This window comes from Blennius ocellaris (assembly GCF_963422515.1).
Source record: "Blennius ocellaris genome assembly, chromosome: 3".
NCBI classification, from domain to species: domain Eukaryota; kingdom Metazoa; phylum Chordata; class Actinopteri; order Blenniiformes; family Blenniidae; genus Blennius; species Blennius ocellaris.
Window position 1 is genome coordinate 8094251 of NC_137652.1, and position 10987 is coordinate 8105237.

Sequence of the window (10987 nt, forward strand, 5' to 3'; positions counted from 1 at the left end):
AAACCTCATGGACATTGTCTGAATAAAATTGAAACATTTTAGTCACACGATACAGGCAATGTTTAGACGACATCTGCTTCAGACCAAGGGGTCCTACGCACAGGAATGACGTAGCTGGAGGGTTAATCAGCTGTTTCGGATCAAATGAACACAAATATCGTTTTTACTCCTTCGAAACCCGCTTAAATCCTACTGACAGCCAGAGGAATAAAGCTCGGACTGTGTTGACATGCTCTGTTTGGGTAAGCGCACTTATCAGAGGCTGTTCACGGCGCTTTTAGCTGCTTGTATTTCTGCTAAGTCAGTGGTAGCTGCCGTGAGAGGCAGTAGTTAGGCCCGATTGGCCGCTTTGTTCAACATCAGCGGCAGAGACGCCTCATTAGACACTGTCGACCCACCCGTTTTAACGAGATATACGTTGATTTTTCAATCAGACACGAGTTTCAACTGGTGGACGTTTAGAAAGGTTGAGTAAAGTTAGATGTACAGTTATCGCTAGCGGCTCATCCGCGTCTCCCCCATTGACACAACAAACTGCTTTCAACGTAAGTAATGGAATCGGCGTCCTCCTGATCGACTAAAGCCTGACAAACATTACAGGATTTTTAAAATCTAAACTTCACAGATCAAGCGATCACGCACTTGATGCCCACAAAAGACAGATGGCACAAGGTCTTCCTCTTCTGAACTGATGGTGTGTGATGTGACTGCAGAGCTCACCAAACACTATTCTTCAGCAGAGTGTCAAGCTTTGCACCATAGACTTCTTTAAAACTATAAAGTTTAAACTATGTATGTATGTATACATATATATGCGCCTATGTTCTTAATGTGACTTCAGTGTAAAACACGGTATGTACATGTAAACAAACACGTTACCATAAATCAACCTCGGGCCTATGTTATCTATGTAACTTCTGGATTAACTAAATCACCCGGGTACTCTAATGATTAACTCCGGAGCAGAGAATGATCAATCAGGTCTCTTGGAAAATGACCTGCCTATTTTCACAATATCCTTATTGGTGCACAGATTGTCTCACTCACATGGGATACTCAGAGCGCAGCGGAGTGTTTAGTGCGATCTTTATGATTATAATCAAAATAAATCCTCGTGACTGGCGCTTTGAATGATTTGAACGAGTTCCAGGGTTGATCTGTCATAACGAGGGTAATAGTAATGGTCGCGTGACGTGATCCCTGTAACGTTAATTATTCACGTGTTACTCTCATGACCACTTTTTTTGAGTCGGAAGTAATTAACGCGTTATGATCGCCAAACCAGTAATCACAATAAAGTTACTTATCCAAGTCACTGTGCATTACTATTGTAGCATCTCCCAGGACCAGTTTCTTGTCTGCAAAGCCGCTTTATTATTAAATCCGGCTGCTCCTTCATTCTCCTCCAAATGTAGTGCATGCAGCCATCTGACTGGCCCCCTTCTCCACTCTCAGCCAACTGGAAACACAAAAGAATCACAACTGTCATCACCTAACCTTAACATTGCATCAATGATACAACAGCAGAGAAGTTATGCTATTTTTGTAATGTTTTTCTTCGGAGCAGAACACACTACAGGATTTCCTGTCGCAAATATGGAACATGTTCATTATCTACGATCTCTCCTTGCGAGACCTCCCGAGCGGATCGGACCCGACAAAATCACTCTTAACATACCCCTCACCAGAGGAAAATCAGACACGATTTATTTTGCAGACATCTGACAATCGGGCCTGTGCTCCCGATGCTCGGAAGAAGGAGATCAGGTCTAAAATCGGCCCAGTTATCCTGTCGCGTGTCCGGGACTTCACCAGAGACTGGAAGCGTGGCATCTCAATGCCTGTAAAATAAAACTACTCTGAGAAATACTTGGACTGACTGGGGGAATCGTGATAATAACTACAATATTCCAGAGTCTGGCTTTTTATGGTGTACTGGCTAATTGTATTATTTAATTTTTCTCAACTGCAGGCCGACATCATGGACACGATTTTGGAGGGGCTCGTCAGCTCCAGTCACTCCGTTCCAGTGAAGAGGGCCATTGTGAAGAAAGTAGTGGAAGCAGCGGAGAAGGAGGTGACTGAGGAGCAGTGTCGGGCTCTGTTTACGCTCACCACGCGCCTCATCTTGCTTGGCGAAGATGCTTTTCAAAAGCAGACCGGCTCCCAGGTTCTTGAGGCTTACGCTCGCTACCACCGCCCAGAGTTTGAGCGCTTCTTCACAAAAGACTTTGTGCTCACTTTGCTCCAGCAAGGCTACGGGCAGCTGGACCGCAAAGACCCGGCCGTCATTGACTACATTCACTGCTGCCTGCGGCTGCTCATCAGCTGCCCCTCGGTGCTGGAGATCTTTGCAGTGATCCAGGTGGAGGTTTTGAGGATGGTGTGCGAACGACCCGAGCCCTCCCTTTGTGCCCGCCTGAGCACTTTGCTGTCTGACTTTGTGCAGTGCATCCCCAGGGAAAAGTCAGGAATTTTGTTCTGCCAGCAGCTGGTGAGGACCATCAGTTATTTCCACTGCTTTGCCAGCCAAGAGCGAGAGTTGAGAGAGTATGTAGGTCAGGTGACGAAGGTGAGCACACTGCTGCAGAACATCTGGAAGGCTGACCCGGCCACTTTGTTGCCGTCGCTGCAGGAAGTCTTTGCCATCATATCTTCAACAGGTGAGACCCGTTCCTAATTGAGAAAGAGATATGTTCCCAACCTGGGCTCAGTGTGAGTTTTGTTGGCTGCTCTGGTATGTTTAAACAAGACTTGTTTCCCAAATTTCCCAAATATAAAAAAAATAAAATGATTAGATGAGATGTGTAAAATAACATCATTTATAATTCTTTATTATCAAGTTTTCCCATTCAAACTGTGTTAAAGTAACATTCATAAAAACATTAATATATTTATTAAAACAATGTTTCTTGGACATAACTATTATACCATTGAAAATGTTTTTTTCTACCTTTTAGTTTTTGCCATTACCAAACAGGTTATTTTTAACCTGCTGTCTGTTGTTTTGAGCTCCTCGTGCCACAAGATGCAAACACTTGTGACTCTGCAACCGCTGGTAATCACATATGTCCACACGTCGAGGACTGAAATCTGTCCTCTCAGACGACACTGCTGTGTGATCTACCAGCAATCTTCACCTCAACTATACTGAACCTTTGTGGGATCATTGTCACGAGGTGGGGGAGTCAATCCAGACAATTAAAGACACAGTTGCATTCACATCTATGGAGTCATTGATTTTCCTGAAGTGCATGTTCCCTTCAGATGTGCTACTATTAAATATTCCCAACAGTATAACATTTATTGTCAAGAAGCGTTTATACAACACCACCAAAAATAATCTACCAATCACAAAATTCCAGAGTTTTTGTGCGTCGTTTTAATCCCTGCTATTGAGTCAGGATGTTGTTGGTGTGTCATCCATGGCTTTGACTAAATATCAGCCTCTGCAGTGCTTGAGCCCTCGAGAATGAATGACACAACGTCACATAAGACCAGATGTATGGTTAACTCTGCACCAAGTCAGGATTGTCACTGAATGCAATGTCAATGGTGGACATGCACAGTACTGACATCTAGAAATCATGTTTTTACCTCAACTCAAAGTCAGTCAGGCCTTGCTTTGGATTATTGGTAGAGTGTTAATATTGGTTTGGCAGATTTGATTTAAATAATCACCTTGTTTGCAGCACAAAGTTCATAAAGATCTATTGAGTCATTTGAACCTTTTACAAGTTTTTCAGGCTTCAACCTTTTGTACGGTACAAAAGGTTGCCAGTGATAAAACTGTGAAAGAGAACAAAATTATCAAATAGCCGACAGCTGTTTTTAAATGTCAGCGCTCACTGACAGCTTTTGTTGAAAGGTCTCTATGCAAGTTTATTTTTTCGTGACGTTGTTTTGGTAAAGTGCACCTCGGTTAAACTTGAGCTCATGCCGGCGAAAGACGCTGTTCAGACTCTTTACAGATACAATAAAAAACACTGGTCGGCAGTGTACAAAGTATTACACCAAGTGATTGGAAGAAAGTAGAAGTTGGTTCTGCTCTCCTTCACCTTTAATTTGTATTTCACCGCATATTATCAGAGAAAGTACAACGTTTATGGGCTGAAAGGTCTGTTCTTTTCAGCATTGTCAAATTACCATGAAAACATTTATAGTTGTGTGTTAATTTTTTTTTTGTAGATCCTGCCTTCGACCCATCCATTGCTCTTGCCAGCCTGGTCCAGCACATCCCCGTTCAGATGATCACAGTGCTCATCAAAAGTCTCACCACAGACCAGAATGTGAAGGATGCAAGCATGACGAAAGCGCTCTGCAGGTTGTTTTACACACGGGTTCTTTTCTTTAGTGTTTTATGAGTGAGCACAACACTTGTGCTGTTTATTCCTCTTTATGTTTGCTTCATTTGTCTTTTAATAAAAATGGAACTGAACAATTATTTTTATTGATTCATGTCTCAGGGACCACGATTTTTGGAAATAGGGCTGCAGGTTTTACGTATGTAGAAATTTATAAAAGGACCAACCTCTTTAATATGTGTTTTTTTGGCCTGTCTAGGATGATCGACTGGCTATCTTGGCCTTTGGCTCAACATGTTGACACGTGGATCATCGCTCTCCTGAAAGGACTGGCAGCTGTTCAGAAGTTCACTATCCTCATTGACGTGACTCTGCTTAAGATTGAACTGGTTCGTAATGAGAAGTGCACGTTTCGGTTTATTTCACATCAAAGAAAAAGTTACATGATGGATTTATGCATATGTTGAAGCTCAATGGATGCCATGCTACAGTAATGATTTTACTGGAATGTACCGGTAATCGTTTTTCTCTAATGTATTTTTGCTTCGGCTTGTTTTAAAATATCTGCTTGAATTCCCAAAGCATTTCTTTTCTTTGACATGTCTGTGTCCACATTATGATTTTTTTTTTTTCCCTTTTTCCTGGTAGGTTTTCAGTCGTCTGTGGTACCCTATTGTGCGACAGGGGGCGCTAGCTGTGCTCTCCCATATGCTGCTGAGTTTCCAGCATTCTCCTGAGGCCTTCCATTTGGTGAGGGATCTCCTGCCCCCTCACAGCCCATTTCCCCTCTCATATGGCCACTTTATTGGTTTTCTCATTTTCGTCTCTTCTGGCTTAAATTACTTCCAAGCGACATAGCCGTCTTTTCCCCAGAACCCAAGGCGCGGCAACACTTTTTCGCTAATGATGTGTGAAGCACTTAAATGCCAAGCAATGGCCCTTGAGTTGGCCAATATCATTAGTATCTGAAAACATGAATAGTTTCAAAAATGCTCAGCAAATGAGACCAAACCCTCTGTGGGGTTCCTGTTGTGCAGCTTCTCCGCTGGCTGACCATGCTGTGATTTATATGAATAATATTAGCTGCACTCTTCACTGTTTTTTCTGCACTCAAGTTTTGTCTTCTCTTGTTTTGTTTTTTGCTCCTTGTGTTCCAGGTTGTTCCACATGTTGTGCATCTCGTGCAATCCTTGAGAACAGATGGTCTCCCCACCAGTAAAGTGTTCTTGTTGCAGTTCACGGAGCTAATACACTGTATGATGTACCAGTACTCTGGTTTCCCCGACCTCTATGATCACATACTTGAAGCCATCAAGGTAAAAATGAAGGAAATGCTTCTTACTGTGGCTGCATTTCAATATCACAAAGGGAATTTTGATTTGCAGCATGTTGCAAGTTCATGGTTCATTTATAAACATCAGAAAAGAAACTAATAAGCGGCGTTTGCACTCGTTACTGTTATTGATTCTTATTCCCTTGTTGTTCAGGATCTCCCAAAACCTGTAGAAGACAAGATCAAGCTGGTGCTGAATCAAAGTGCCTGGACATCTCAGTCCAACTCATTTGCCTCCGGTCTACTGAGGCAAGCTGGAAAGTCGGAGACGGGCAAGACGGGTCTGGTCAACCTGGGGAACACCTGCTACATGAACAGCATCATCCAGACGCTTTTCATGGCCACAGAGTGAGTCATTTAGGCTGCAGACACATGCGGCACAATGTATTCCTGCCGAGTCTTTATCTTGAACGTAAGACTCAAACAAACTTGTTTTTCTTCAGTTTCAGGAGACATGTTTTGTCGTTACAACTCAATGGTTCCAACACACTAATGAAAAAACTGCAGCTCCTTTTTGCCTTCCTGGCACATACTCAGGTGAGTGTTGCACTGTTTGTGGGTAATGGGGAGTGTTATTACTGTTATTTTGGTTGTTGTGTACAGGTTATCACTGTGTTGAATGTGTTTATATGTCCAACAGAGGGCAGCATATGCTCCCAGAAACTTCTTGGAAGCCTCTCGACCTTCCTGGTTTAATGCTGGCTCTCAACAGGACTGTTCTGAGTACCTCCGATTTCTTCTGGACAGGTACTGTGGACCCCTGTTCGCCGAACGGCTGTAAATGACGGCTGGCTTCTTAGTACGGGGATAATTAGAGTCAGCAAAGCAACTCATCCTCCAATCAGAAAATTGGTGGTTCAATGTTTTATTCAGCCTGTGTGAAAGATGATAATATGAAATACTTTGAGACAGTTAAAGCACTATAAATACTCTGTATAATTGAAAACTATTGTTTTATATGATTTTTTTAATTATTTTTTTTAATAGTTTGGCTTGCAGTTTCTTCTAATGTTGATTGTGCCTTTCTCCTGATTGCAAGGTTACATGAGGAGGAGAAAACACTTCAAGTCCTGGAATCAGCCAAGCCACTTATTGACGCAAGCAGCAAAGAACCCACAAGTCTGACACCTGCCGGGGAACAGGACGAGTCCCATTTGACACCAGCAGAATCTAAGCCTGAGGGCAACGGGCAGACTTTGATCGAAAGAACATTCGGCGGGAAGCTGGTCACGGGCATCCGCTGTATGCAGTGCAACTTTATCTCGGAGAAAGAAGAGCCTTTTACAGACCTTTCTTTGGCCTTTTGTCCATCCGCCTCTTCTCCAAATGGTCCTCATATCCAAGGCCCCTCAGAGGAGCCCAAGGTTCTCTGCCAGGGATCTGTCAATGGTGGCAGCGAAGTTCCTGAGCCTGCGTCGGCCAATACCCCAGCAAGCAATTCCCACTTTGTGCCGGTGTCAAATGAGCCTCCCCTCTCTGTGCCTGACCTGGTGAACTACTTCCTGGCCCCCGAGATCCTCGATGGAGACAACGCCTATTTCTGTGAGAAGTGTATGTCACTGCAGCGGGCGGAGAGGACCATGAAGGTGGTGTCCGCGCCCGAGTACTTAATCCTGACGCTGCTGCGCTTCTCGTATGATGCCAAATGCCACATCCGCAGAAAGATTCTGGAAAATGTCACCATACCGTCCTTCATGGGGCTGCCTGTACATGCACCTTGCATGCCTCCACGCTGCTCGTCCTCCTGCACTTCCTCTCCTCTGCAAGTGGACTCACCCGAGAGCAGTGAGAATCTCGCCAAAAAACTCAAACCATCACAAAGAGATGAGGAGGAAGAAGAGAGGGCAAGGATAGACATCGTAGAAGAGATAAATAAAGTGGGAGCGATGTCTCTCCAGACGGTGCCCTATGTGCTCAGTTCAGTGGTGATGCATTCAGGCGTCTCGTCTGAAAGTGGCCACTATTACTCTTATGGTCGAAACATCAGCGGGGCAGACGGAAGTCAGCACTCAGCCAATCACTTGAGCTTCAAAGAAGACCCGGCCGAACGCACCTGCTCCGCTCTCCCTGTTCCCTCTGAACAAGGTGGCACCGTCCCTGGTAGCGGCCCCGAGGCAAGGGATTGGCTGCTGTTCAATGATAGCAGAGTGTCATTCACGTCTTTCCAGTCAGTGCAAAACATTACCAACCGTTTCCCCAAGGACACGGCTTATGTGCTCATGTACCGAAGGCAGGAGTTGCCAGGCCAGGATGTGAATGGGGCAGTGATGGCTAATGAAATGAGACTGAGTGCTGAGCCTCCCCTGCAGAAAGAGCTACTGGACGCCATCATCAAGGACAATAAGCTGTATTTACAGGTAATTGTAACTTTTAACACAGTGAACATACGTCCCCCTCATGTCGTCATGTCATGCACACATTCAAATTAAGTGATAGTCAAATTTGATGTGTGGTTTAAAATTGGATATCGATGCAGAAAGACTGTCCTTACTTTTTATGTTTCATTCGCATGAGATTTGAAGGACGACGACAAAGAACTCTGGTGTGTGCAAGTCGTTCTGAAAGTCGAAAATTGCCCTCTGGTGAAAAGCGGTGTAGAGAACTAGGAAACAGAATTTCGCAGTTAACTAAAAGCTGTAATCTATGGCATTTCTTTCCACCACCTTTGAAGCCAGATCTGAACTCTCCTGCTATGAGACACGAGGTGTAATTTCACGAGTCATTGAGCTGTGCAGTGTTGAGTCCACGTTGGTTCCGCTGCACTCGCATAAGTAACTGAAGTCAGTCTCCTCTAGAGGGTGCTGTAATAATGTTAGGTGATGGCTCTGATGCATGCAACTTCCAACGCCTCTAAATCGGCTCCTTGGAGACGAGTACTTCATGTCTGAGAGCCTGTTTACACTTTGTCTAACCTGAAAGTCTTTGCTTCTTTATTTCCTTGCCCAATAGGAACAGGAGCTCAACGCTCGGACCCAGGCCCTTCAGGCCCCGTCGTCCTCCTGCTCATTCAGGCCCAACGGGTCAGATGACAATAACCCTCCGGGGAGCTGCGGCCCATCTGGTGGAGGCGGAGGAGGGGGAGGAGGGGGCTTCAATACCATTAGTAGACTGGTGTTCTGAGAGGTCGAGACGTGTTTCAGGAAATCCGGATGAACTGGAACGGAAGGCGTCCCGGCCTGATCACGCGGCATACGGATCTCTCGCACCATGTATAGCACTGAAATGACATGAGAACTCACACAGAGCATCAGCACTGATCCTGACCCCATATTGGATTTTCCTTACAAGTCTTATATGTTTTGATGATGAGAGTTTTGCCATCTGGTGTTGGGTTGTTGTTGTTTTTTTTTTTTGGTTTGTTTATTCCATTATTTTCTGCTGATCTCAGCATTGTGATCTTCTAGTAAGGCCTCACATCTGAAAATGTGAGGTGAAAAAAACTTTATTGTTGCAAGTTTTCCTTTCTTGAAGAAAATAAATATCGTCACCCTCTTAAACTAATAGCCAAAGTCATTTTTTCATGTAAAAAAAAAAAAAAGAACCAAATGAAGATAGTTGATATTTTATGACATTGACTTGGATTGAGACTAAATGAAATAACCTTCTTGACACAGGCTGTTGCACCGTGAGGGTAACACATTTGTTCAATTAACAAGGCTAATTTACCAGAGGAGTCCATCAACAACAGCTGGCTGGGGCAAAAAATTAATTTAGGAAGGTGTCGATATGACAAAATAATTTAAAAACATACTCTGGATCAAGACTCACTGTAAGTATCACAATATGTAGCCAAGGACAGTTTCATATTTGGGTTTTAGTATTGCTCATACTAAGTAAACTGGCAACACACCTGCAGAATATGCTGTTCATCTGTGAAACAACTGCAAGAGACTGATTGTTCTGATTTGTCATACTTCGAAAAAAAAAAAATATATAGCTGTCGAGTTTTGCTTTTTTTCTAATTTGCATGAAATGTTTCTTCATGAGCTGAGGAATTGACATTTTCTAAGATATTTGAATCTTTTTGACATGTGCTTTGTTTTATAGGTTTACTATCACATGCAATAAATGTATATATGACTTGAAATAACGTTTCTGAAAAATTGGAAATCGTGTTTATGTGCATTAACGTTTCCCACATGGTCTCACTTCGCCAGGTTAGTCACTTCAGGTGGGGCCATTTACAGCGGCGTGTTGGCAAAGACGTGAGCAGATGCTCATGAACTAATCTATAAATGTGACAATAAAACCTGACGGGACAAGTGTAAGACATAAAAATGTTAATAAAGGAGATAAAGCAGCAGATGGTTCCTGGAAACCTAAAATGAATTCCTTTGGATGAGAGCCAGTCACCAAGGAGCTCTGTAGTGCCAAACCTGGGACATTTTTCTTGTCAGATATTCTTTGTTCAGGATTTCTACTGCAGAGCAGGTACAGACCACCGAAAGCCATCTGTGGTGCTATGTCTTTTTCTTGTTGGACACATGTACAAAATGTGTGTATATCTAATATCTATATGCAGACTATGTTGACACTGGTGCTAGTTTTCTTCTGGGAGTTGGAGTCAAGTATAATTAAGTATCAAGTATGACTATAGTTTGTTTTTTTTAATAGGGATAAATGGGAAAAAAAACAAGTCATTAAGGACTTCCCCCCCAAAACAACTCGGAAATTATATTTTAAAGAACTTTTTCATAACATAGGGACATAAAATATAATAATACAACTCAATTATATTAATTTCATAAGGCACAGAGAATAGGTAAGAAAAAGGAAGAATACAAACATGTCAGGAACAGTATTGACATTAGGTTAAATTGGTCATAGTGATTAAAGTAATTAAATAAAAACCCTGATAGCGTTATATTAACTAAAAACATAAATGATCTGTAACGAAACTTCTTTTTTTGTTCCTTTTAAGTAACCCCCACCCACCTCCTCCGCCAGTCAGGGTTGTTACACTGTAAATGTAATTTTGGTTCATGTCAGATAAAGTATATATTTTAAGTATTCCTTGCAAAAAAACTAATCTATTTATTTTTGTTTAGAATGCAAAATACTTAGGTGCAAATAGCCGTGAATGACAAGCCCTTGACTGAAAAGAGAAACTCCAAGAAAGGACAACACTCACAAATCCCACAGACACCAGACAGAGGTTTTATTGCTTCAAGAGCATTTTATTTGTAAAGGCCTTTTGTTTGTCTCTCTCTCTTTTTTTTTTACTAATTGGAAATTAATGTGGTAAAAACTGTTGTAACACCAAAGTTTTCAAATGGAATGAGGGGAAATCAGTTACTATTTGATTATTATTAAGCAGGAGCCGTTGCCGTTTCTCCTCCTTGTGTTTATT

At 42.7% G+C, this 10987-nt stretch overlaps 1 protein-coding gene across 1 annotated transcript; it reads left to right on the forward strand.

The window, feature by feature from the left end:
* The first annotated feature begins 109 nt into the window (after window positions 1-109).
* On the forward strand, window positions 110-9811 carry usp38 (ubiquitin specific peptidase 38). The gene is made up of 11 exons (XM_080515313.1): window positions 110-242; window positions 1973-2663; window positions 4189-4324; window positions 4564-4693; window positions 4953-5054; window positions 5462-5620; window positions 5792-5985; window positions 6081-6174; window positions 6278-6384; window positions 6677-7994; window positions 8587-9811. The coding sequence occupies exons 2-11, from the start codon at window positions 1982-1984 to the stop codon at window positions 8755-8757; spliced, it is 3093 nt and encodes a 1030-aa protein (XP_080371439.1). The 5' UTR covers window positions 110-242; window positions 1973-1981; the 3' UTR covers window positions 8758-9811.
* The last annotated feature ends 1176 nt before the right edge of the window (window positions 9812-10987 follow it).